The sequence below is a fragment of the Xylaria bambusicola genome, assembly GCF_022495145.1.
Source record: "Xylaria bambusicola strain CBS 139988 unplaced genomic scaffold F5B22scaffold_9, whole genome shotgun sequence".
Lineage (NCBI taxonomy): Eukaryota > Fungi > Ascomycota > Sordariomycetes > Xylariales > Xylariaceae > Xylaria > Xylaria bambusicola.
This window is the reverse complement of record NW_025953562.1, coordinates 604,317-629,747: the sequence shown is the minus strand read 5'-3', so window position 1 is coordinate 629,747 and position 25,431 is coordinate 604,317. Positions and strand designations below refer to the sequence as shown.

The following is a 25,431-nucleotide window of genomic DNA, read 5'->3' as shown; positions in this document are numbered from 1 at the left end:
CCACGATGCTACCCCTCCTTTTTTTTTTTAAAGAGTGTTGGCAGCAGCACATGTCTTGTGCATATGCAGCCGTAAACAAAGCCTGTTAGCTCGATACATGACCTGGGGGCTAATTCAGTTAGGCCTCTAAGCCAGCTGATGGGGTTTAAGCTTATTTTGGTCAACAATGGGGTAAGTAACGATCTAACATTCTTAATCTGGGGAGGATTGACATCTTGCCCCGTCGGGTAAGAGGTTTTTTATTATTCCTCAGTTAGCTGTACAGCCTCTATAACTTTGCCAGACTTGCCTATCCTATCAAAAAGCTGATATATACATGGCCTACCCTCATATATCACTATAATGCAATCGCAATGGCTCTCTTTGGAAGAACTGGGTACACTAGCCGCATGTGCTAGAGCCTGCCTCAAACCCCCTCCTCACACGGTCGGGCGATACTCATTCTTCATAGGAACGTTTAGTGGTGTAATACTGGTGGTTTGTGTAGTACTGCGTAAAGCACCTTAGAGTCCCCCAAAATTATCTAGCCCGCTAACTCACACTCAAAACTTCCAGCTCTACTATTTCTAGTGTAATTACTGTATGTACAACACCGTCGAAAGTTTGAGATATGACTATGATGGGTTCACAGGTAAGTATGCTCTTAGTCGCGATTATATTTAGCACTTTTTCTAAGCTTTGCGTATTCGGCAGCCAAGACAACCCAGTGAACTCAACTCGATCTCACTGCCCAGCCAGCTCAATAGCAGATCATCAGAGCTCGAAGCGACATCATCACAGTCCAGCATTAGCAGAATTCAGAATGGATTCAAGAAATTCTCTCTGGCAAGGCGAAAACACGCCAGCAGCGACGAGGACTTATGGGGGGCGTACGGACTAAATCTGCTTTATGACCCCCCGGACCCTCTCATTGATTTGATATTCGTCCATGGTTTGCGAGGTGGCTCTACCAAGACGTGGTGCAAGGGTGATGATATGAGGCTTTTCTGGCCCCAGGCTTGGCTGCCTCGTGAACAGGACTTGCAAAACGCTCGCGTTCACTCTTTTGGCTACAACGCCGACTGGGCGGATACCAAGGAGACAAAGCTTGATCTCCATGATTTCGGTCGGGCTCTACTTACAGAGATGAATACATCCCCTTTTCTGAGGAGATCAAGAGAGGTTATTAACGTCTTTCACTGTGAATCAAACAAACAATTCTGACTGGAGATAAGACACCTATCCTCCTCATTGGTCATTCAATGGGTGGCATCGTTATTAAGAAGGTAGGAAAATGAGTGTTAAATGAATGAATTTTCCCTGGATAACCATAGAGTATCCTGAAGCATCAATGCTATGGATTCTTCTTCGTAACACCGCCCACTAATCCGACCTTAGGCCTACATATTAGCGCAGCAAGATCCAACAGCTCACTTCCTTGCTAATAGGATCCAAGGCATGTTTTTTCTAGCCACGCCGCATAAGGGCTCAGATTCTGCGAAACTCCTCAACAATATTCTACGAGCTAGCACAGTTCTTAGTTCAAGGCAGTACATCTCGGAGATATTCAAAGGATCACCTTCTCTGCAAACTATCAACGACGAATTCAGAATGTTCACGGACAACGTTCAAATTTGGTCGTTCTATGAGACCTTGAAGACTAGAACGAGCCCTGCAACCTCTGTACTGATCGTCGACCGAGATTCTGCGGTTTTGGGTAAGTTGTCCTCACACTCGCCTTGTTTGGTAATCTGATGAAGATTATAGGATACAAAGGAGAAAAGGCGCAGCCGCTCAACGCCGACCACCGGAATATTTGCAAATTCGATAGCCCGAAGGATCCCAACTACGTCACTATTCGAAATTCTTTATCCAAAGCAGTCGAGGACCTATTAGGCGATGGTGCGTAGATACTACATTTGTTAAGCCGTCAGCAACTAACACTCCTCTTAGTCTTCCTGAACAGAACCGAAGAGTCAAAGACCCAAATGAGAGACATTGAAACGTTTTTGATGATCTCCTATAATTCTGAGGATGACCTTATTACAGCTGAGGCAAGCAAGACAGAAGGAACTTGTGAATGGATCACAAGTGTTGATTCATTCGAAGGTTGGAGGGACTCGCTTGCCGAGGAGCCAATGCTCTATTGGCTCACAGGTGAACCAGGGTCGGGGAAGACAGTGCTTGCAACACATATAATCCGGCACCTGCAAAATATGGGAGCCGATGTTTCTTACCACTTCTTCCAATATGGGCGAAGATCACACCAAACTATTAGCGGTTTCTTACGGCAAATAGCCTATCAAATGGCCCTTCGTCATCCCTCAGTACGCCAAAGTCTCCACAAGATACAGGAGATTGGTATGGTATTTGATAAAGAGGATGAACGAACCATATGGCGAAAAGTATTCGTGAACGAAATATTCAATTCACCCTTACATAGTACACAGTACTGGGTTGTGGACGGACTTGACGAATGCATAGATGGGCCGAAGCTCTTCGGCTTGATAACAAAGTTTGAACTATCGTTTCCCATCAGGTTATGCTTTGTTACGAGGAGGCGTCCAGATCTCGATCGACACTTTAGCCGTTTCGATAGAACTCTCTTCGCCCATCATATCGATACTGATCGAACACTCAAGGACATTGGTGCATATATCCGAGACAACGCCACAATGCTCCCTGTTAACGAAGACGAATATGACTCCTTAATTGAAAGAATAGTCAGAAAGTCGAGGGGTATCTTTCTTTGGGCAAAATTCGCTCTAGAGGAATTGGCAAAGGTGTATAGCGATGAAAGCGTCGACGAGGTGTTAGACGAAATGCCTGAGGGCATGGCTTCCATATATTTTACAATCTTACAGATGATGGCCACTAATACTCGCGAAATCAAGCTCACAAAGGCTATTCTCACCTGGGCTGTCTGTGGAGTTCGGAACTTGAACGTTCTCGAATTGCGCGCTGCGTTAAAGTTGGATTTGGCTACGAATATCAGAAGCGTGGAACGAAGTGTAGAAGGGCTTTGTGGCCAGCTGTTACGCATAGACAGCAAAACCGGCACTATACATGTTATCCACGCTACAGTCCGTGACTTTCTTCTTGATCACGAATTGCAATCACCTTTGGCGATACACAAGGACAAAGGCCACCATCGCTTGGCCGTGGTCTGTCTGCAATATCTGGTGTCCGAGGAGATGAGGCCACCAAGGCACCGCTCACTTGTACAAGTACAGTCAAGAACGACCTCTGCGTTTGCAGACTATGCGTGTACCCTGTTCTCAGACCATATAATCAAAGTTTCGGCTCAATCGGACGAGGTCCTAACCCTACTGGATCGTTTTTTCCGAACTAATGTACTGTCTTGGATTGAATTTGTCGCGCGCAAGAAACGAGATCTGTTCTATGTAATCCGTGCTGCACGAAACCTCAAACAGTACCTGGAAAGGCGCGTCAAGTGTATTACCTCGCCCCTTGACGAACAGTACAAGTTCATTGAACACTGGACATCGGACTTAATACGAATTATGTCCAAGTTTTCTCGAAATTTAGTCAACTTTCCGTCCACAATTTTCTATCATGTTGCACCGTTGTGTCCTGTAGATTCTGCTATGTTTCTCCAATTCAATAGTCCACAAGGTGGCTTTAAGCTCAGCGGCACAAATCATATTGGCTGGGATGACTGCGTCTCGTACATTGACTACCGTGGAGTACGGGCATTATCCCTTGCGGTTGGAGACAATCTGTTCGCTATTGGTCAAAGAACTGGCCATATCAAAGTCTATGACTCGGCTACTTGTCAAGAAAAGACAGCTATTGCTCATGGGGAGCCAGTCAGATTTCTGAAATTCAATAGCTCTGGCCAACGACTACTTGCATCTGGTACCCGTCGACTCACCATGTTCAATGTGGTTGGTGAACCACTTTGGACTTATAACCATCAAGACCCTGTTGTAGCGGGAAGGTTCTCAGCGAATGATGACACAGTCACGGTCGTTACTAGTCGTAGCTCAGTCCTACATTTTTCTGCCTCTAACGGCGTTGTGCTGCCCGGGCAGTATTTAGGGAAGGAGGATTGCAAGCAGCTGAAAAAAGCGACGCCCCGAGCAATCCTCCACGCAGATATATCACCCGATATGGCGATTATGGCGATAGCCTATCGTGGGAGTCCTGGTCGTCCTGTACAGCTTTGGAGTCTTGAAAAGGACATTTCAATTGGTGCTTGCTGGTTCAAGAGAGATACGGCAGGACTAGCGTGCACGCCAATCTCAGATGTTCTTTTCAACCGTAATCCCGCCGTGGAACTTCTTGCCGTTGCGACACAGGACGGTGAACTCGCAGTATTTGATCCTTGGACTCGTCGGGAGATTGTCTCGGTGTCCGGCGAAGCATATATTCTTGCCTGTACGCCCGATGGGCGAACACTTGCGACAGGTGATATGCGAGGTTCCGTCAAGCTCTGGGACTTCGATACTCTCACTCTACTCTATTGCATCAAATCTGATGACTATGAAGTCCGATCCTTAGCTTTCAGCACTGATGGTTTTCGCCTTTATGATATTCGTGAGGCTAAAACAAAAGTTTGGGAACCATCGGCGCTCGTGAGGAAGAGTTTATCAGATGAGTCGAGCATAAGCGAATCAATTGCGCAACCTGCAACAGTGATTGATCGCAGCCAGGAAGTCACCGAGATAATGAGCCTGACTAGCATGGGCTCCGAACAGTTTGGACTAGTCGGCAGAGAGGATGGTTCAGTTGTTCTGTTTCATACCTCTAGCGCCAAGTTTCAGAACACATTATACTCACATAGGCGTCACGCAATGGTGACACGCGTAACATGGAGCGTTGGCGGCTATGTAGCAACAGCGGATTCTTCAGGTATAATTCAAGTATGGTCCACTTCAAAAGGTGATGGGAACATGATGGAAGCCGGTCGCAAGGTCCTTGGAGTTAAAATTATGAGTTCAGTCCGCGACTTACAGTTAAGCCCTAGCGGGTCCAAGCTGTTGGTACGCGAGGCCGCTTCTGATTCTATATACTGGATCCCAAGTTCGACGGTTGAATCGGCCCCTGACAATTCAATAATTGAGGGACCTGATATTCTTGATCGTACCTGGGCCTGGCTTCCAAATCCTATAACCGGGTTTGATATCATCATGATTGGTGATTCGGCTCTGTATCTCTATGAGACCTGCGATACGGCAAGACGCATTTCCTTGAAAGCGAAAGTCACCCTTGTGTCTCATCGTGGCCATCCTGTGCCGCCGGGCCAACGACTACTCTTCACAGAGAGCTCAAGGTTCCTAGCAGTCGAGCTAGAGAAATCACAACAGGAAGATTCTCCGAAGCTTCTAGTCTACTACTTGGAGCACATACTCCACGAGACAGAAACGACTCCAGAGAGTGCTCTCGGGAAGCCACAGCCCTTGTTATGTCTACTACATCGGACGATCCGAATGTTCATAGGTTGGGACAATGAGACTCTCGTCTATTTAGATACAGAACTTTGGATCTGCTCGATTGAAATGTCATCGATTAAGAGTGGCGACATTCGAAGTTACACGAGAAGACGCCATTTGTTCATTCCATTCGAGTTAATTGGTTCTAGCAATGGCATTGCGCCGGTTCTGGTTTCCGGGACTAGTATTGTTTTTCCTCGTCAAGGATTCTTGGCAGTCATTGAGAACGCTGTATCAACGGTTTTCATGACTGATGAGGTCGTAGTTGATAAATGAAGGTAGCCAGAACATCGGTTCCTCGTGCCATTTTCCAAATGACCTTGTTGTTCCAATTGGATGAAACATATACCGGTTCGTGTAGGTATGTGGTGTAGACATGAGACTTTGCTTTTGGGTCTATCCTTGGCATATTAATCAGGAATGGAAACAAGACGGGAATAGTCATTTCCGCCTAAATGTGCTGCAGGTAAGGCTAGTGAAATTGTAATGTTAGAAACTAACTTACCTAGGATCTGCCTAGGTATTTTGTTCGATAGGCTTCTGCTAGATCCATTCATCTGAGCAAGGGCTTATAACATAGCATAGTTGTAATAGTACATTAAAAGTTTTTGACTCCTCCCATACTGACTTAAAACGGTATATCATAGATTTTACTGAAGCAGAACATATAAGTGCTATTACACCTAGCTATCCCAAGGGATTATCATTCATCAAACTCTTCGAAATGTAATGGATGAGTAATATGACGTAATACTCACCATTAATACACAGCGATTGAACATGCGCAAATGTACACAACTAAGATATCAATCATAGTCTTAAGTGCTTATTTGATAGTCGCCTGCGCCTCAGAATCATGTCTTCATGAAACATGGGATTTGTTTCTGCCTGACCTAAATCTCCTAGGGTACTATGTAAATTGAAAGATACTATTAGTCTTACTCGAGATCGTCGTCGGGATCGCTGGTAGTTGCTCTTGGCGTACCACCTTCAGGGTTATAATGCTCATTAGGCAACAGAATTACCTGCCACTGAATACGAGATGTCTGAAATGCTGCACATGTAGGAAAGGGAATTGTTCGTTATATAAAATCATAAAGGTAACACACCAGAATGTAAATAAAGTAGGTAATAGATTGTCTAGCTTAACACGTTTATTCTTGCACATTGCGAAGTCAGTCTTTAAACCCAATCAATATGCGATTGCGATTATCAACGTTCCTTTCTGGACTGAGCGCCATCTGCGCGGTGTCAGCACAGACTCAGTTGCAACAAGAGGGACCTTTCGCTCTGCAAGTGAAAGGCAAAGCCTGCAACAGTTCAATTGATGGCTACCTGAAGCTATACAACTTGCCGGGCTCGACAGCGCCGACTTTCATCAGCTACGAACCTACCGCGCATCCTACCGTCAGCGACCCGTCATACCAGTGGTACTTCAACTACACTGGCTTCATACAGTACAGAGGCCACGAAGTAGGCTTCCTGCTCGCGAACCCGACACTCAACACCACGACCCCTTCCCCGTATCGTGGACAGGTGCTGGACATCACCTATATGTCTAATTCGAATGTTGGCGTCCCTGTGCTTGGCGTGGGTGGTTACTTTGACATCGGCTTCGACGATGACAACAAGTCTTTCAGCGTTCGGGAATTCGACGATAGCAAGTTCGTTCCTGGAGAGCAGCCCGAATATAGTGATGACTACGGATACTATCACTGGGCTGTTTGTTGGCAGTTCTCTGGTACCTATGCACAGACTCTGTCATGGATTACGGCCGGTAAACCTCATAACCCAACCTGCGAGCTTGTCGATCTTATACGCGTCAATCCATAGTAGATGCACTCGGAGGATGACAGCTACAGTATAACCTGGTAGAGCAGTGTGGCAAACAGACCATACTATTCGAGGCGATAGAAGCTTAGAGAGAAAAGAAAAGTTGAGAGCGCTCAAACTCAAAATGTCCAATGGACTTTGCATTGTATTATTAGTCTTATACATCTTTGGAGCTAAAGAACTATGTATTCTAAATTGAGTGAAATGATGCTGCGACTTCACTGCTGATACAGCACGGTGTTTACTTGATAATGAATGAGGTCAAAGATTATCGAGAAGCAGTCTCCATCTTGAACTTCCCTGTTTCTACATTATGAAACCCATTTTTTCGGTTGTTATAAACACAGACCTCTTCACAACTGCTTTTCTCGAGTTTTAATTGGGTAGTTTCGCGCCATGCGCCATGTCGGCTCCCATCTCTAGCCCTGTAAGGGGCTTGATATGGCTAGGGGTAGAGCCATACGCGGGCCAAGGCAGACATGGTGTCGAACAAAAACAACGGAAAACAGCCTGTTTGCATGTCTAGATGAAAAGATGCATCTGTTCAGATGTGGAATGTCTGTTTCTGGCGATCACCAATTGATGAGGATTGAGGGGAATAAAAAAGCAACGAAGTGAGCAAGCAAGCACATATCGCCGGGAATACGCAGGTATGCTGGCATGGCAAATAGATGTTTACGTCAGTATCATTTCTGCAAACGCAAGATAGGCAGCTCATAATGTTTGACAGCTTTGGCTTAACTATCGCAAGCGTTGACGGGATGCTACATCTCCATAATGTCGACCCCTGTTGCGAGGTAGTAAGGACTTCGGTATCATATACTCAATACCTTAGGTAAGCACCTGTCGAGCTCTCATCATTAGCGCTTAGGCACAGCGTAGCTCAGCACTATGGGGCAGCTAGAATCCACTAAACTAGGAACACATTATCCAGGAGAAACCCGTCCCAAAAGTACCTAGGTACCTACTTCATACAGGTAACATGATACCTCAGTTTCTGCAATTTTGATACCTCATTACTTCCTCAACCTTTGATTGTAATACTAATGCGATCTTCTCAAGCAATCTCTAGCCTCTCAATCACGTAGGCGGGCACCTCAATTACTCAATCGCTTTGAGAACACCAGGTTTTGATGCCAGGTTGGAGTAGATCCGGGCATGTGTCGACAGGCATCCCATCCCAGGCTTGAGGCTATTCACGTCGGGCCAGGAAAAGAATCCATTCAAGATGATTGTCACAGACCGCAGCCAGAGACCGCAGCGACAAACCTGCGACTTGTCACCTCCACTGTGTGATTGTGCGCATAAGCAGACAGCCGATACATCGATAGGGCAGCGTTATGTTGCCTAGAAACCAGCCGAGCACAATCGAAGCGCACATCGCCGTATCATCGCATTGTAAGGCAGCAAACAAAATGCATTATTTAAACATAAAGCTACCCAAACTCCGCAGCGGGGTAATGCCTTTTTCCTGCCCGTCAACAAGTTATCACTAGGTAGCCAACTACTGGTAGTAAGTGAGCTTGTCGGCCATCTTCAGCGATTTTGTTCGTTACTTTCTCCTACCCCGATCCCATCGCGACGCCTGTATATCTATAAAGTGCATTGATGAAAGACCTTCTCTGCCACGTACCTTCATCACTCATCATGGAGAATGAGAGCCGTATGAAGCTTGCTGCGTGGTACGAAACCATACATCCGCGCAGAATCGACATAGTTGGTGATTTCGGTGGGAAACAGCTGTTCTTCATCGACGGCGATTCCTTATTGCTCCATAGTGTCACCACTTTGGGCGTTGATTACGACAGTAAGACGTCGTTTTTCTTCATCTCAAGCTTCTTCCTTCTACAGCGGTGATACCTTGTCGTTAACATACCCTGAACCCAGTTGGATTTCAGCTTCTGCACGCAATATTTGCAGTAGAGTCATTTCTCAAGAATCTGCAAGTTCGAGGCTGCAGATTTCACATCGTGTTCTTTGATAACCAAGTGAGGCTGTGTACACCTTCGGCAACACCGCAATGCATGTCATACAAATTTGAAATGACAAGAACTATTCTAGTTCGGCATCTCCAACTGTCTGCCAACAGGACTTTTTGGAATGAGGATACCGGATTAGTGTACTTGTTCCCCTCGATCGATAGCGAGCAGTTTCATCAGCACCTAGCTCAATACCCGGCGTCATTCTTAATGTGCCACGATGGCCAGACTGCCTCGGGACGTTCGACGCAGAATTCAGCAGTGTCTCAGTACATGATTCACCAATTTCTTCAAATGAGGCATAGTGTAGCCTTAATTCATGGCACCGAGTTCAGAAGCTCCAGGGTAGGTATTGATGATCACAGTGCGACCTGGTTGTACTGGCCGAATCACCCAAGACCGACTAACGAGATGGTTAGGTCATTGTGCCTATGATAACGGCAGCTCCTCGGATACGATCTTTAACAATATCTCCAAGACTACTTCCAATTTCTGGCTCACGGGAGCTAGAGGAGCTATCGAAACCTAGCTATGCTCTATACCAAGGGAGAAGCTATAGAGAATTGTTGACTGTTGTCGCACTACATAGGGTTTTACAATCTGAGCGAGACGAAAATCACAGGGTCATGGCAACAGCTATGATTCTACACAGCGTAGTAATCAGCTGCACACGCTTAGCAGAGCGAGCATCAACATCAAGAAGGCAGGCGCAACAATGTGTTAGCGAGTTTCTAAGTAACTTCTGTCAGCAAGCAACCAAAATCCTGGAATCGGAATTAGGAGACTCGCTAGCTAGTGATCTATATTGGGATCTTTTTGACCTGGTCGACGGAACACTCTTCTTGTCGTTGCACACAGCCCTTTCAACGGGCCAGCATGTTCCTGCCACATTAATTTCCAAGGCAAAGCCACTGATCACTTGTGTTGAGCAGTGGGCCAGTATCTCCCTACTCGGCAACAAGTACGTGCAAACTTTGACAGGATCGGAGGTGGAGAGCCCAGTTACCCAGACGACTTCCATTTATGATCCGTCAAAAGCAACAATTCTTCCATTCAGCCATGGCGTCTTGAACAAATTTCTTGCATCTGTACATCTTCAGACGACCGATGTACATGAAGAAACGAGTGAGAGCAAAGTTTTTCGAGAGCTTACACACTGGCATAACGCAAAAAAGGGCCTTGAAGCCAAAGGAGCACAGAAGAAACCAGGCTTCTATGCTAGGAAGAGAAATCAAGAATTCATGGCTGATACGTTGGCATACTCTGCTAGCCTAGTCAACGCGTCGGGGAAGTTGATCGAACCTAAAACTATTATAGTAGACGTCTCAGCACCTTCGAAAAAAGCTCCAACTAACCGGACGGCTGTGGACGCATCGAAGGGGAAGAAAAAGATAGGAAGCGCTACAGGCAAGAATAATGCTCGCGAGACTGCACTGCTTATTCAATCTCGAAAGCTGAAGGAAAGAAGCAGTGACACATTCCGTCACTGGCATACAGTAGCCCGTGATTTCAGCCAAGAGAAGGCTTTGATCGGACGCTTTCAGAAAGCCAACAAGTACTTCTTGAGTCTAACAAAGGAAGACAGGTTAGCAATTGGCGCTGAAGTGTCATTATACCTATGTGACACGCTTTATCGTGCTTGGGAAGAGCGGGTGGTCGCAACGAGTAGTCAACCAGGTATGTTTCAGCCCTAGGATCTGCGATTCAACCTTGTCTTATGATGTCCAGCAGCATTAAGCATAGGGTCGTTGTTGTTCAACCAGATCATAGAAACCTCAAAGTTGCCTGGCTCAACCCAGGAGATTTCAGCAGCCTTGCAACTCCTAAGCTCAGCTATAGGAATTTCGAGCCAAGTGTTGACTAATCAACCCTTACTCTCGCGCCATTTAGGGTTTCAGCCACGGATTTTAGAATCCAGCCACCCTACGTTACCAACTCTGGGTTCTTATGAGTTCCAGCTCGGACATTGTGGCCCTTTCCTAGAACGGAGTTTCGACTCACGCAAAGACGACCGCGTGCCGTTTGAGCCAGATGCGTGGCAAGTTTCAGTGCTCGACAGTATCGATGCTAATGATGGCCTCTTCATCGTGGCTCCTACTTCTTCCGGCAAGACGTTTATCTCCTTTTACGCTATGGAAAAAATCCTTCGAGCAGATAACGATGGCGTTCTAGTTTATGTTGCTCCCACAAAGGCTCTTGTCAACCAAATTGCTGCTGAGATCCAGGCTCGATTCAAGAAGTCTTACCATCATAAAGGAAGGTCAGTTTGGGCTATACACACGCGCGATTACCGAGTAAACAACCCGACAGGCTGCCAGATATTAGTTACAGTCCCCCATGTTCTGCAAATCATGCTGCTTTCCCCTACAAATGCCAATTCTTGGTCAAAGCGAGTTAAGCGCATTATTTTCGACGAGGTCCATTGTATCGGACAGGCTGATGATGGTATTGTATGGGAACAGCTGTTGCTCATGGCGCCTTGTCCGATAATTGCTCTTTCTGCAACTGTTGGAAATCCCGAGGAATTCTGTGACTGGCTTAGGGTATCCCAAACCTCTAAAGGCTTCAATTTCAAGATGATAACCCACGGCAGTCGGTACTCCGATCTTCGAGCTTTTCACTACGCTCCTTCTGAAAGGGTTGAGTTCGGAGGGTTGCACCGTCGCGAGCATCTTCCAGTCCCAGGATTGGATGGATCAAATCGAGCGAGTTCTAACTTCGAATACATTCACCCAATTGCCACGTTGGGCAACAGGTTAGTCAGGACCTTCTATTTATATCTTAAGAGTTTTTTTTGAAACGGGTTTATTGATTGAATTGCTATCTCTAGAACAGGAGTCGATCTTGAAGAACTTAGTCTTGAACCACGAGATGCACTCAGCCTGTGGACATCAATGGACAAGTTCCAGACTAACAGGTTTCCACTAGACGAATCGCTACACCCGTCCCGAATCTGTTCTAGTATACCTAAGAAATCCGACGTGCTTGCGTGGACAAAAAGACTCAAGAGTGTTCTCGCTGTTTGGATGCAGGACGAGTCTTCGCCTTTTGACCAGATTTGCCGAGACCTAGAGCCCGGCAGCCCTAACACACAGGTGATCCAACAAACATATACTACCCCTACCCAGTCATCTCTGAAGATCGAACGGCTGAGAACCTTTGCACTGTTAATTGACCTACACAAGGGAGATGGTCTACCTGCAATCTTGTTCAACTATGACCGCGTGGAATGCGAACGCGTACTTGAGCTCATACTGGAACAGCTTCAGTCTAAAGAAGAAGAATGGAAGACATCAGACAGAGGCTGGCAGAAAAAAATCAGAGACTTTAACGTATGGAGGGCGTCGGGGGAGGGGAAAAGGCCTCCAAAGAAAAGCACCGAAAAGCTAACCAAGCAGGAGAGGATGCGGGAAGATGCCAGTGCTGAGGTGAGCCAATGGGAAAGTTTCGATCCAGAAAAGCCACTGGAACAGTTTAGCTTCGCAGACAATTCTCGGCTTACACCATCAGAGCTTCAGGGGTTTATCGACTCGTTGAAGGACGAAATTGTCAAGCCACATTTATTTTCGGCCTTGGAGCGTGGAATTGCCGTTCATCACGCCGGCATGAATAGGAAATATCGACAGGTTGTTGAGATATTGTTTCGCAAGGGGTACCTAACTGCTGTGATCGCGACAGGCACCCTCGCTCTTGGTATAAACATGCCCTGCAAAACCGTTGCGTTCATTGGAGAATCCCTCTTCTTGACTACTTTGAATTATAGACAAGGAGCTGGGCGAGCGGGACGCAGAGGATTCGACCTACTTGGTAATGTCGTATTCACCAATATTAGTCGCACACGGGCCCACGAGCTCATGGCTTCTCGGCTGCCTGACCTTAAAGGCCACTTTCCTTTGACCACGACTTTGATTCTCCGGCTGCTAGGCCTCGTTGATGCTGCAGGGGAATCTACTTTCGTGTTGGGTATTGTCGAGTCTCTTTTGACACAGAATAGGTTGTACCTAGGTGGTGAAGAAGCGGGCAAGTGTATTCAACATCACTTGAGGTTTTCCGTTGAGTATCTTCAGAGACAGCACCTCCTATCGGCCAATGGTAAACCAATAAACTTTGCGGGACTTGTGGGACATCTGTACTTCACAGAGAATGCTGTCTTCGCCTTTCACTCACTCTTGAAAAGCGGATATTTCCACCGTCTCTGTTCGAATATTCGCAGAGATGCAAGCGGTACCCTGAGAAAAATGTGTTTAGTTCTTGCACATCTTTTCAACCGTATCCGAGTCCATAACCTAGGTACTGACTCGGCCTCATTTACGCTTCCGCGTCTTCCCAAAGAAGCTGAGGATCTCCTGATACTTCACAACAACGAGACATTGGAGATCTTTAAGGCCTACGCAGGGACTTATATCAACCAATACCTGCACAACGTCCCCGACAGACATTTGCCTTTCAGTGGAATTGCGGTCGGGGGTGAGGAGCCGCGCATGTTGCAACTTGCAGGTGATTTACCAGCTACCAAGCTGCGATCACCTTTCTCGGCCCTATCGGGGTTCTCAGATGAGTTCAAGAGCATTCGCGACCTGTGTTCCAACATCCGAAGTGGTGTATTTCTCGAAGAATCAGCAGTGCCGTACATCCCAATCTGGCCCCACGACGTGTCTACCGCATTCAATTCATATATCTATGATTTCTTCAAGGATGGGGACTACGACGCTCTCACACGAGACAACAGGATCAAGCAAGGAGACGTGTGGTTCCTCCTTCGAGACTTCTCCCTCGTGTTAGCCACAATTGTCACCAGTCTGACGAATTTCGTTCGGGCAGAGAATATTGTCGACGATGACCTTGTCGGATTCGATGATTATGATGAAGAAGTGAATGACAAAGACACCATCCCCAAAATGGTAGAAACTACGAACCATGTGAAGCATGATACTTCGCTCAGTAAAATAACCAAAGCGAAGGTAGTCGAGTCATGGGAGGATGAAGACGACGATGACGATAATTATTCCGGCACGGAAGATCGTGCGGTTCATGAAAAGCCCAACAAGCTGACCGCCACGCCCCTCGAGCCTCCGATTTGGGAAGGGGAAGGTAGAGGCCTGGCGGATGTCTTAGAGGCATTTACCTTACTAAAGCAAGACTTTGATGAAAAGTTTCACAAGGTTTGGGCTTAATCTAGCAGATTTCAGCTGCAACGACTGAAATTGTTGTAGAAAACTGCACTTGGGATTAGACTAACGTGGGCTATCATTGAGCTAGGAGGCTGTGGCCATGCTGCCTCGTATGGGAATTGGCCGGGGATGAGGCTTAGGGGTAGGGAAAAGTCTGCACTAATTATACAATTGAGTATGTCATTCTAGCTGATATAGGCCAAAATCAGGATGATTCATAGTTGTAGGGCTTGGCCGCTTGACTACCAACATTGTAACTAACTTCCTACATGACAGAAATAGGGGTAAGTAGCTACATAGCTACATAATGACGTGCAACTCATTACCCTGCCTCTGCTACTCTGGCTCATAGTTTAGAGCTCACCAGTTACAATATAGCGCATGCGCCTCGCGTTATCGCTGAAAGGGTTCACCTTTGGACTTGCTACCGACAAAACTTCCATGCTCACTTTCCAGCTCGTGCCCGTCTTCTTGCCAACTTCATCCCATAGCGACTGAAACGTCTTCTCATCATGCGCGTAAACACTAAATCCTCCCGCCTTCATGGGGCCTGGTTGAACGGAGCCTAGATGCGACCCAAACAAGACCGCCGGTGTCTCCCTGCTTAACCCACGACGGAAGAACCTTACAATGCGTTCGCAGATAACGAGCTGGGCATCCCAGCCAAATAGATGGAAAAAGTTCGACGCGTGCGCAATGTTGATCTTGCCGTTGAACGTTTTGGCCATTGCGCTGCTCGCGTACTCTTCATCCGGGACTAGCAAGTCGCCTGCTACGAGTGTGGCTTTCAGGGTGTCACGGTCGTGAAACATTTCATAGCCCAGTTCGAGGAATTCGGGGTGCAGGTCGCTGCCGTAGAGGCGTGCTGAGTCGACACCTTCGTAGGCGAGCTGCCGGATCGTTTGGCAAATGAACCCGCCGAGCTCGAGGAAAGTCTCCTGCGAGCCTGGCGCCTTGAGGCGCTCAATGGCCTTGACCATCACTGGGTTTTCTCCGCCGAACTCCAGAAGCCGCAAGAAGGTGAAGTAGCCTATGCAAGGGTACTTGGCGATTGCCCATGCTTTATCGCGCTGTATGGGACTATGGTCAGAAAAGTTTGGAGCATCAGTGACACCTGGGTAGGATGGAGTATGGCCATGTTGTCTCTTACAATTTTGAAAATCTCTGCTTCAACTTGATCCGGGGCGACCTTGCTGTATTTCTCCAGCAACTCACGGAACAGGTTGTAATCCCATGGGATTGTGTCTACCCACACCTTATCCTTGTAAGCCTGGGCGTCGTCGACGCCGATATTCTTTTCCGACTCTACGCCCCATTTCTCAATAGGAGCGGCTCCAGTTGTGCTTGCCATATTGAAACAAAGTCGATATCAGGCGATCAGTAGCTCCGATAATTGCTCGTGGGGGAAGCAGTGAGAAAGCTTGATTCAACTCTTTATCGTTCTACTGGCTTATATATGCGAAAGTCGTTCCTTCGCAGGATTCGGGCCCGCACACCGGAAACCCCTGAATGGCTGCCTACATGAACTACATGGCATAGGCTATCAGAATGTTATCTTAGTGATACTTCCTTACCTATAGGTGGTAAGCCGCTTCAAATCGGGGGCCGAAGCATCTACCATGCCGATACTGTCAATATGACATCTATATCCCCTGTCCGATTTTGACCTCCACTGCCTCCTGCTTACCCCCACTTCTCCGCATCAAGAACACGATCCACATGATTTGCAATCGCTTACAGTCCCAGCGGTGTACACTTATGCTCTGTAGGCCCCGGGCGTCTCATAACGCGTGTTGGCGGATTTCGGGATGGCGTGCTAAACTCCATCGAAGTCCGCTACTTTGCGGGGAACGGCATTACTATTCCGACCGCGGACTACCTCGCTTCTCGTAGCTATGGTCGCCTGAAGCTGGGCTCCGACATGGCAATTACAAGTAGTCTTCACCAAATAGAGGGTTAGATGAAGCCACTAATTCCACAGTAACCTCGAAGATCGATTCAGGATGCTCACTCACGTCATATGGGATTCTATTTCAGAGCAGTTCGATGCAAATAAAAATGCGTTGCGACCGTATGCGTCATGATTTCACGAGTGCGATGGCCTATTAAACTTGGTGTAGAATCTATATAGTTGACTAATCTTTAATCGAAATGGGGTTAGAATAAAGTGCTGGGTTGAGACACTCAAGGGCCCCTACTTGGCATCCATTGGGCTCGTCAGTCGTTGCCCATGCACTCAGCTTGTTGTGGGGAATCGCCGATCGGCCTCACTATCGCGACATTTTTTTAGTTCCGAAGTCGCGAGTGTGCCATTGTTGTGTCTGTTGGTCCATTGAGAAGCAAAGAATGGATCCATTGAAGCTGAGCGTGGAAGTGCCTCAAGGCACATTTTCATGAGGATCTACTTCGTAGCTCGCTTCTAGTCATATAGAGTAACCCGTAAATGCGCTACGGTATCCCCCGGAAGTCAACATTTCGACTGTGAACTTAAGAGTGATTCGCGATGATGTCAAATTTGGTGACTGTTTTTGGTTCATATTCCATCCGCGCCGGTCGCGACGTGGTTATGCCTCCATTACCGACATCAGTTCCGATACGATATAAACTGATAAGAAATGCGTAAATTGATGCAATTGAACAAAAAAAAGGAGTTTGATCTGCGTCTATCGCCCTCGACCCATTAAAGCCTATTCAATCGATTTATATACACAACTTGTAGTATCATTTCGACTTTGCGCATACCTTCACCCTCTGGAGTCTGCAGATAGAAAAAGTCCCTACGAGGGCAGAGACTAATGCAGCCAGAACTATACACAAAGTGACTGTAGTCTATGTAGTCACGTGATACCCCTTTATGTCAACGACCTATTTTTGATGGCAGAAAACCCGGCTCATACCCAACTGGATCTTAGCTACGCATTATCGATAAAGCAGTATTTCACTCTCAATGTTCTTATCTATAAAATGGCACTGAATTTTGAGCTGAGGCATCAGAAGGTGAGATCTACGTAGGTCTCCCGGCGGCTATTGAACAGGAGAAACTGAGGGTAACAGAAATCCTACTGCGCAAGATAGCGCTACTTAGACTGACTATAGAAGAGAGTCTAGCATAGAGAATGGGATTTCTTCTGCCTACAACATGCAATCTCCTACTTTTGGCCCATCTATTCTAGAGAGGGTACCTACTAGTTGGCGGGGTCGAATAATTCTCATTTGACTACCGGACAGAAGAGCCACCTGATGTTCGTAGAGCAAAAAGGCGCAGATGTAAAATACTATCCCATTTCATAACATAGAGACGAGTAGACGCCTGTTATGAAAATGGAAATATCATATGATCATACTGATGACCCGCAGAGATTAGACGAAGAAAAGAATATAATACATTTCTGCAGTAAATCGGCCGCCCAAATCAAATGGAATGTCATCAAGATCATAACAGCCGAGTTCATCGTATGCCCAGCGAGTTGGAGGCGGGCTCATTAAATATGTCGTCTTATCTTGCTCCTTCTTATGCTGTACCGCGATAATAAATGAATTTTGGAAGGCCTCTGATAAATCTTGCATAAACTTCCTGCTGATATCATATGAGTGCTTCAAGCATGCAGCTGGCTGCTGGTTATAGTCATCGGACCACCCCACACCCATGTCCGGGCAATAGTCCGGACCTTCACCCGAACCTTATAGGTATATGATAGCTTCTCCATAGGTCAGCAACCAGCTAACGGATTCCATATAAATATAGGTATACATTATTTATGGTTGTACCGTGCTCGAACATTTCCTGCGCTGTACTTTCTAAAACATACACAATGGCATTTCCTGGAGGCAGGTATTTCATTGAAGACAAGCTATCGCAGCAAGCTGTGCACCATCAGAGTTTCGAGGCTCTCTGGGAGACAAAATGGAAGCCATTAGTAAGTGCAAGCAAGACTTTGACTTTCTGCACACAACGGACCAACTATGCTGTTGATATCCCTCTTTGAATGCTAAATAGTAACGCGTGGTCCGCAGTGTGACATGGGCGTATACCCATTCATGTACGGCACTTCGCAAGATTTCGAGCCTGTAGTCAAGAGTATTATAGCTGCCGGCCTCAAGCCACCCTACAATTGGGATGAATATGCGTCGCATTTCTTCGCCAAGGCCGCAGAACTGGTGTCGCAAGCAGAGGCTTCACAAGAGAGAGATGAAGCTTCGGAGTTATTCATGTACGTACTTCTGTTTGCTCTCTTATTGATGGTCGACGTGCTGGTGAGACGGGTCGCATTTTGATACCCTTTAGGAGAGCGTCAGCATTATATCGCATCGCACGGTTCCCTGCTCCTCGCTCTGAGAACCAGCAAATCGCATGGGTGAAAGGTAAAGAGGCTGCACTTGCAGGTCTTAAGCTCCAGAAGTATCCGATGACCGAAGTGACGATTCCGCATATCCATGCCGCGTTTGGGGACGGCACGGCGTTACCCGGTTATTACCATCTCCCGGAGCATGCATCTCCGGATAATCAGGTACCCCTTGTTATCATCTTCACCGGGTTGGACGGTTACAGAACTGAGCTTGCGGTATGGAAAGATGGATGGGCTGAACTTGGAGTCGCGCTCCTTGTTGTTGAGATTCCAGGGACTGGAGACAATCCTGGGGCTCCTTCAGATCCCAGCTCACCGGACCGCGTGTGGTCAAGCATGTTCCACTGGGTTGGCCAGCAGGTGCAGATTGACCAAAGTAAGATTGTGAACTGGGGCTTTAGCACCGGTGGCTACTGTCAGTACCTTTATAGCCCAAAGAGGTAACCACTGGCTGAGTCTTGTAGATTCGATACGCCTCGCGCATACGCATCCTGATAAGCTTAAAGGTGTGGTGGCGTTAGGGGGCGGATGTCATCAGTAAGTGTTACCCTTTGTTTCATTTTCATGTGAAAATGAAACATTACCCTCGAAACTTTAAATAACTATGCTTCCTAACTATTCCATTCATACAGCATGTTCGACCCAAAATGGCTGGATGCAGTGGACACCTTAGAATATCCATTCGAGTAAGTCCTAATCTCTTGCCTTATCTTAGATCAAGATACAATTAATTAACACGATACACAGTTTGGCGCATACGCTCTGTTATAAGTTTGGTTACGGAGCCAACTTTGAGCGTTTCAAGGAAGACGCAAGTGAGCGATTTTCTCTGCTTAAAAGTGGAATTCTCGACCGTCAGGGATGCGCACGCCTCCTCCTTGTAAATGGCATGGAGGACGAGATCTTTCCTATCGATGATTACTATTTGTGTCTACAGCATGGTGACCCCAAAGAAGTTCGGTATGCATTATCTCCCATTCTAGAGCATAAAACCTTGATCATGTCTTTCTACGCTGATATAACACCTTATCTTGAAGCTTACTTTAGTTATACAGTTTTGTTAGTGGTTCCAAGCATATGGGCGAGCCTGCCTCCTTCGTCATCATTCTCCAATGGCTTTTCAAGCTCCTGGAAGTGCCTGGAGATGTTAGAAAATTCCTTTCAACCATTCCGTTCAAAGCAAAATACTTGAAGTAGAGATATTCGACAGGGTTACTTCCCGTCTATTTAGTTAAAAGAACTAACTTTAGGGGATTGCAAGTAGAATATGAAGATTAGTGATAAACTTAAAAGAGTAACAAATAGATAAAGAAAACGCGCGTTATCTTCCTCTCCATTTCAATCCTTATCGTTGAGTAGAGCTGGTAATTATGAGCTTATTCAATATGCCTATGAATGATGTGGAATGAAATCTTCACGATGGGATCAGCTTTCGAGCCATGTGGTTATTCTCCACTACACAACCGGTCTTGGCAATACGTTCATATCAGAATTGCAATAACCGGTCGAAATATTCATCCAGCGGGGATAGCTCAGTTGGGAGAGCGTCAGACTGAAGTGACACTTCATCATTAATCTGAAGGTCGTGTGTTCGATCCACACTCACCGCACTTCCTAGTGCTTTCAAGCACTTGAATCTTCCTTTTTTGATCACTATAAGTATTCATCACACCTCGGACAATAAATAGGACACGCTTCTCTGCCAAAATTAGTCAAGCCTCTGACGCCTATTTAGTTTTGGTATAGCCAAGCAGTTGTGGTAACTAACATATGCCTATATGGTAAATGCAGGTGTCGCTTAAGTCCATGTCGTCTATGTGTACAAGTCGTTTGAATAAATATTCTCTGAGGTATCTTTTAAAACTGACTCTCGATCTCTAATCCAAGCATCATATTTCTCAAGTTATTCCTCGCGCTCCACCTAATGTTCTCAGTTGTACCCTTTCCCCGCCATTCAGTGTTGGCTGTATCCTGAATATCGCTGTCACTCTTGACAGGGCCTTTTGCGCGGTGATGAAAAAAGACAGGAGGCGTGACAGTAAGACACTTAGCTCGGAGTCCATTTATATTTCCCGAGGCACCATCCCGACAGAGTCCTGCCAATGCGTTGTCGAATGGCCCTCCTAGATGGTCGATAGAGAGGTCAAACAGGACTTTACGGGCACCACGCTGTGAGAGAGCGTATGCAAAGCTGCAAATTGGCCCGCCGCTGACATGGACCCATCTTGTAAATTCTGGATGCTTAGCAAACTCAACGAGGCCAGTGATTTTATTGAGAGGTGGTACAGTCTCGTCATTTGGTATGGTGAATTTGGGATACCGCGGCTTCCCCTCATTTTCAGGAAGTACTTCAGGAAATATTTCACCACAGCTGCCATTCAGGTTAGCATCATGGTTGATCATGAATATCTATCTTGTACCCAGCGGGTTCAAACTGTGATGATGCATGGCCTTGGGAAATTGATCAAACCAGGATGAACTCACTGTCCTAGCCACAACACATCCCAGGTATCACCATACTGTGACGACGGTATATCCTCAGACGGCCAAAAGGAACGGGTCCCTTCAGCGATCTGTGAGAGCTGCTTCTTCAGGCGAACATCCCTACACCGCAATTCAACAGTCGTCAACTTCTGTGCACTGTATCGGTAGAGTATCGTACTCACCAATCCATGTCATCTTCTAAGATCAGAGCTGTCTCAATGTCTTCCTCGACTATTCTGAAGTGGTCATGTTAACTCGTATCGTCGCGACGGTGCCAAATTCTGATTAACACGTACTTTCGTATCGCATTCATGTGAGCCCGCCAGCTGCCAAGGTTGCCTTCCATTAATGCTGCTCTATCAACTCCAGGAGGCACTGCTTGGTCGGGGATGGTTTCGCCTCTGACGCCATCAATGAATTCGACATGAAACCCGGTAAGGGTGCTCGTCAGAGCGAGCGCATCACGTTTATCCGTGCGATCCGGAAGGCCGACTACGAAGATCTTGGAAAATCCCAAGGTGTTGTTTGTGATAGACTCGGTAGTCGTATAATTTGGTTGCTTTTTTCTTATCTGCTGAGATAGGTGACCCCGCGGCGACGCTCCTAGTGAAGATCTAGAAGTAGCAAGAAATACGAGCAACACAAATAAAGCCAGAAGGCCCAAATAGACTTGACGAGATATTTGTCGCATTTTTCTTAGACTGTCCATGTCGGACTTGTGTTTCTTCTTGAATCAAATAGAAGAATGGTCATCAGAATGGAGAACAATCGAGGACAGGGTTTTCCGAGCGCGGATTGTGTCAGCCACGTCGCAAAGGAATCTCACAACAACCCTAAATAGATTACGGGGGCGGGTATCTCTCGGGGGCCAAACAACTTTGTTTGAAATTATCAACAGCAGTCGGACTTGTTACCATGATCAAGTAGCTAAGGGACTTGCCCAGGATATTCTTCGATGGACTTTAGCATGATATCACTGTTCGATTCACACTACTTATCGCGCTCTAGATGTTCCATTATTCTTATTCGAATAGACCTGCATCTCTACGCGCCGATTGCGTAAATCCCGACGTTACGGGACTGGGCCTGGCCCAGCAGAGTAGCACGGCGTAGGCTACACCACAATCGACAGGGGTTTACAGCCAACATGTAATATATAACCAACATGCATACCAACATGAATTAAAATGTGCCAGAATCGTCTGGCTATTCCACGTTGTTGATTGTACCATCAACAAGGCCAAGAGCTGTATGTTTGGGAGCGAAAAGCGTCGATACCGACCAACACACAGCTAATTCATGCAAGGAGGTTGTTCAAGCTTTGGATGAGTGCCTAGTATTGTGCCACAATTGGGCTAGAGACGGCCCCTAGACTGTTTGTTGTGAAATCTGAGTAAAGGGAGGGCTATATAGCCTCACCCTTGCCTGTTTGAAATGAGCTCAGTTTACTATTATCATCTTCGACAATTTTCATTTCCTGTGACTCGTCATGCATGAGTAAATGTTGAACGGCAGCCCATAAGATCAACAACACCCCCGTCTCACAAGATGCATTTGTTCGCCTTATTGTTTCTCCCTTTATCGTTCGTTACACAGGTGATGGGTACTAAATTCGTCTCTCCAATATTCCAAGACACAGCAAAAGTTGGTCCATACGCGAGAAATGGCCATTGGCCATTAGGATCGACTCAGGTCGTGGCATTCGCAACGCCGTGGAAAGAGTACAGACTCGAACTCTGGCAGCAGAGCTTGGCCGGTGGCAGCGCTCGACGATCGTCACAGTTCACTTATAAGCGTACGGTTCTTGGATGATTGGTCCTTCCTGTAATGCTAATCCCGGTGTTATAGAAAAGGCCAACGGCACCATATTGCCGCAAAGCTTTCAGTGGACCGTTCAAACTTACGAGCTTCAACTCTCTAGTTCTCCGATTTTCTTCTTCTGGCTCTTCCATGGCACTTCGGATGCTCAGCAAAGTTCGGCGTACTTTAATATTACGGTCAACGCTTCACCCGACTCGGAAACGGTTTCGCGAGTAACTCCCACAACGTCAACTGAAACTTCTAACGTAGTTTCCAGCATATCGACAATAGTCGCGCCTACATCTATCCCTCTGAGCTCGGATAATGTATCCAACGGACTATCGACAGGCGCAAAGGCAGGGATAGGGGTTGGGGCTTCACTTGGAGGGATCCTAGTCCTCATAGTAGCCGGTGTCGTGTTCATGAAGAGGAAGAGCTTACATAAAGAACGGCAACAAGTCGCCGAACTTCATGACTCTCAAACGAAGGCCTATTCATTTAACCCTTCCACAACTGTAGTAATAACGGGTGGACACAACTCAAAACCTGACGAGGTACCTCAATATTATTATGAACAGCCCAGCGAGCTTAGAGCATAGTTAGACTGTATCATGAAAGAGGCACGTATAGGATCAGAGGCGAAAGTCGGTTTCATTGCATTCGGTTGAATGTATAGTATACTTAATTCAGTTTCCGATCTTCTGACAATCTATTATTGAATAAAACTGCTACCATATAGGCCAAGCCTTCAAGGTGCATCTTATATTAATCCTGGAAGAACAGCCCGGGGACGCCACGACCCTGTGCAAATTCAATCAATCAATTCAAGTCAAGTAAAGTATATTTCAAATTATCATATGATCCAGGCTGAAATGGGCAGCGCTCAATATGAGTGCAGATAATGGCAGGTGGACTTTGCGTTGATTAGTATTTGGTAATGCTTTCAATAGGTGGTGCTGGTAACTAAGTCTGTTCCTGAATTTTCGCAATATAAATAGATAGCTGCTTCGAGATGAAGTAGGAGAGCCGATATTATGTCACCCCTAATTACAATTTCGCAAGTTCAGAAACATGCTACGAAACCAACGAGAGCCTCTTCCACATTATGAGTCCTCCATAGTAATTTCTCAACAATTACGGAAGAAGAAATAGCCGCTCTGGGGATTAGTCGCGAAGTTATAGCATCCGGCTCTGGTGATGGGATGTGCTTCGGCGAAATTGTAGACGTTGGGAAAGCCACACTCCTGGTCGGCGAATGCCTCTACTGTAATGGCGTAGCATTCCGGGCCTTCTAGCTTGTATGATTGCAGAGGAGCTACCCAACAATCGGCGTAGTGTGGAACGGTCTTAGGCACTGATTCGCCCGAGCACTTTTATTCACCAACGTCAATAAATCTTTCATTCAAACACACTTACTACTTCCAGGTGACATTCCCAAAACCTTTAAATGTCCTTGGGCGGGAAGAGGTGGAAAAAATCGCGCCAGCGTGGACTTACGTCTGTACTGGTGTATGCTGTGAATGTGCATTCCCTTGGAAGAGGCCCAAATTGAGCGTTGGCAAGGCTGGCGGCTGTAGCGACAACCAGGGCGAGGGTAGCTTTAGCTTTGATAGCCATTATTCCGATGATTTTTGCTTTATAGAGCGGGGATAGGGGAAGTTTTCGGCAGCTCTGGGACGAGTGTAGATCTTAGAAGACTACACTTGTTTGTTTGGCCGCAAAACGAGTCCTAAACAAGAGCGGCGTATTCCCGTACTTATATTCTTGGCCTTCCTCATTTTCTACGAAGTCATGACTTACTCCAAGCAAGCCTCAACAACTACTCTACAACCATTTCGACAACGTGGAGACACATCACAGTCCTCGTCAAAGTCAAATTTCGTTGTCCGAACTCATCTATCAATACTATCGATTGGCTACCTACCTACTGAGTGACAATCCTCCTCGGATTCTCGGAACCTCGGGAACTTTTGATGTGCAATCCGGAGGCCGATAGGCTATCCCCTCGATCATACCCACCTGTACTTCGGTTGTTCGAAGCGCTCAAGTTTCAGTATGTAAATGCGGCTGCTATTGGGGCTAAAACTATCAAGTCCGATCTTGAACGCAAGTAGTTAACAATGACGCAAGAGGAAGCAGTATATTTGCCGAAGATGTATTTGGGAACAAAAGGGACATTCCTCATTATGCTATTGTGTTAATCATCACAAGTCGTTAATGACGTTATACATTCTTGGTCCTAAGTATATAGGACCGGTACATGAAAATAATGTAGATAACCTGTAATAAAGTTGCTCGCTAAATAGAGCATACACGAGTCGACAATTAGGAATGATGTGTCGAGTGATTATTCCAGATGACAAGGAAATCGCTAACATTCAAA

The 25,431-nt window shown here is 46.4% G+C and overlaps 8 protein-coding genes and 1 non-coding gene across 9 annotated transcripts; 6 read left to right on the top strand and 3 right to left on the bottom strand.

Moving 5' to 3' along the window:
* The first annotated feature begins 490 nt into the window (after positions 1-490).
* Positions 491-6,058, top strand: F5B22DRAFT_571235 (uncharacterized protein). The gene is made up of 6 exons (XM_047973160.1): positions 491-631; positions 694-1,161; positions 1,215-1,265; positions 1,378-1,696; positions 1,747-1,881; positions 1,933-6,058. Exons 1-6 carry the CDS (start codon positions 611-613, stop codon positions 5,709-5,711), a joined length of 4,773 nt encoding a protein of 1,590 aa, XP_047833395.1. The 5' UTR covers positions 491-610; the 3' UTR covers positions 5,712-6,058.
* Positions 6,059-6,533: 475 nt separating this feature from the next.
* On the top strand, positions 6,534-7,572 carry F5B22DRAFT_596658 (uncharacterized protein). The gene has a single exon (XM_047974257.1). It carries the CDS (start codon positions 6,633-6,635, stop codon positions 7,266-7,268), a length of 636 nt encoding a protein of 211 aa, XP_047833394.1. The 5' UTR covers positions 6,534-6,632; the 3' UTR covers positions 7,269-7,572.
* A 1,343-nt stretch (positions 7,573-8,915) lies between these two features.
* F5B22DRAFT_644104 (uncharacterized protein) lies at positions 8,916-14,421 on the top strand (the record flags this gene model as incomplete). The annotated part of the gene is made up of 5 exons (XM_047978380.1): positions 8,916-9,075; positions 9,156-9,592; positions 9,667-10,924; positions 10,979-12,002; positions 12,078-14,421. 5 exons carry the CDS (start codon positions 8,916-8,918, stop codon positions 14,419-14,421), a joined length of 5,223 nt encoding a protein of 1,740 aa, XP_047833393.1.
* A 175-nt stretch (positions 14,422-14,596) lies between these two features.
* On the bottom strand, positions 14,597-15,953 carry F5B22DRAFT_571176 (uncharacterized protein). Its single transcript, XM_047973159.1, has 2 exons — positions 15,569-15,953; positions 14,597-15,488 (listed from the first exon to the last, which is right to left on the bottom strand). The coding sequence occupies exons 1-2, from the start codon at positions 15,767-15,769 to the stop codon at positions 14,772-14,774; spliced, it is 918 nt and encodes a 305-aa protein (XP_047833392.1). The 5' UTR covers positions 15,770-15,953; the 3' UTR covers positions 14,597-14,771.
* Positions 15,954-18,226: 2,273 nt separating this feature from the next.
* Positions 18,227-20,060, top strand: F5B22DRAFT_571130 (Alpha/Beta hydrolase protein). Its single transcript, XM_047973158.1, has 7 exons — positions 18,227-18,335; positions 18,433-18,629; positions 18,704-19,179; positions 19,229-19,301; positions 19,397-19,450; positions 19,512-19,724; positions 19,820-20,060. The coding sequence occupies exons 1-7, from the start codon at positions 18,231-18,233 to the stop codon at positions 19,959-19,961; spliced, it is 1,260 nt and encodes a 419-aa protein (XP_047833391.1). The 5' UTR covers positions 18,227-18,230; the 3' UTR covers positions 19,962-20,060.
* A 225-nt stretch (positions 20,061-20,285) lies between these two features.
* On the top strand, positions 20,286-20,374 carry F5B22DRAFT_t69. Its single transcript has one exon. It is a non-coding gene; the product is annotated as a tRNA-Phe (tRNA).
* F5B22DRAFT_596651 (uncharacterized protein) lies at positions 20,337-22,263 on the bottom strand. The gene is made up of 4 exons (XM_047974256.1): positions 21,545-22,263; positions 21,431-21,484; positions 21,249-21,368; positions 20,337-21,135 (listed from the first exon to the last, which is right to left on the bottom strand). The coding sequence occupies exons 1-4, from the start codon at positions 21,955-21,957 to the stop codon at positions 20,622-20,624; spliced, it is 1,101 nt and encodes a 366-aa protein (XP_047833390.1). The 5' UTR covers positions 21,958-22,263; the 3' UTR covers positions 20,337-20,621.
* A 224-nt stretch (positions 22,264-22,487) lies between these two features.
* On the top strand, positions 22,488-23,823 carry F5B22DRAFT_596645 (uncharacterized protein). Its single transcript, XM_047974255.1, has 2 exons — positions 22,488-23,043; positions 23,097-23,823. Exons 1-2 carry the CDS (start codon positions 22,797-22,799, stop codon positions 23,645-23,647), a joined length of 798 nt encoding a protein of 265 aa, XP_047833389.1. The 5' UTR covers positions 22,488-22,796; the 3' UTR covers positions 23,648-23,823.
* Positions 23,824-24,175: 352 nt separating this feature from the next.
* Positions 24,176-24,744, bottom strand: F5B22DRAFT_662487 (uncharacterized protein; the record flags this gene model as incomplete). The annotated part of the gene is made up of 2 exons (XM_047980446.1): positions 24,546-24,744; positions 24,176-24,418 (listed from the first exon to the last, which is right to left on the bottom strand). The coding sequence occupies exons 1-2, from the start codon at positions 24,663-24,665 to the stop codon at positions 24,176-24,178; spliced, it is 363 nt and encodes a 120-aa protein (XP_047833388.1). The 5' UTR covers positions 24,666-24,744.
* Positions 24,745-25,431: the final 687 nt, after the last annotated feature.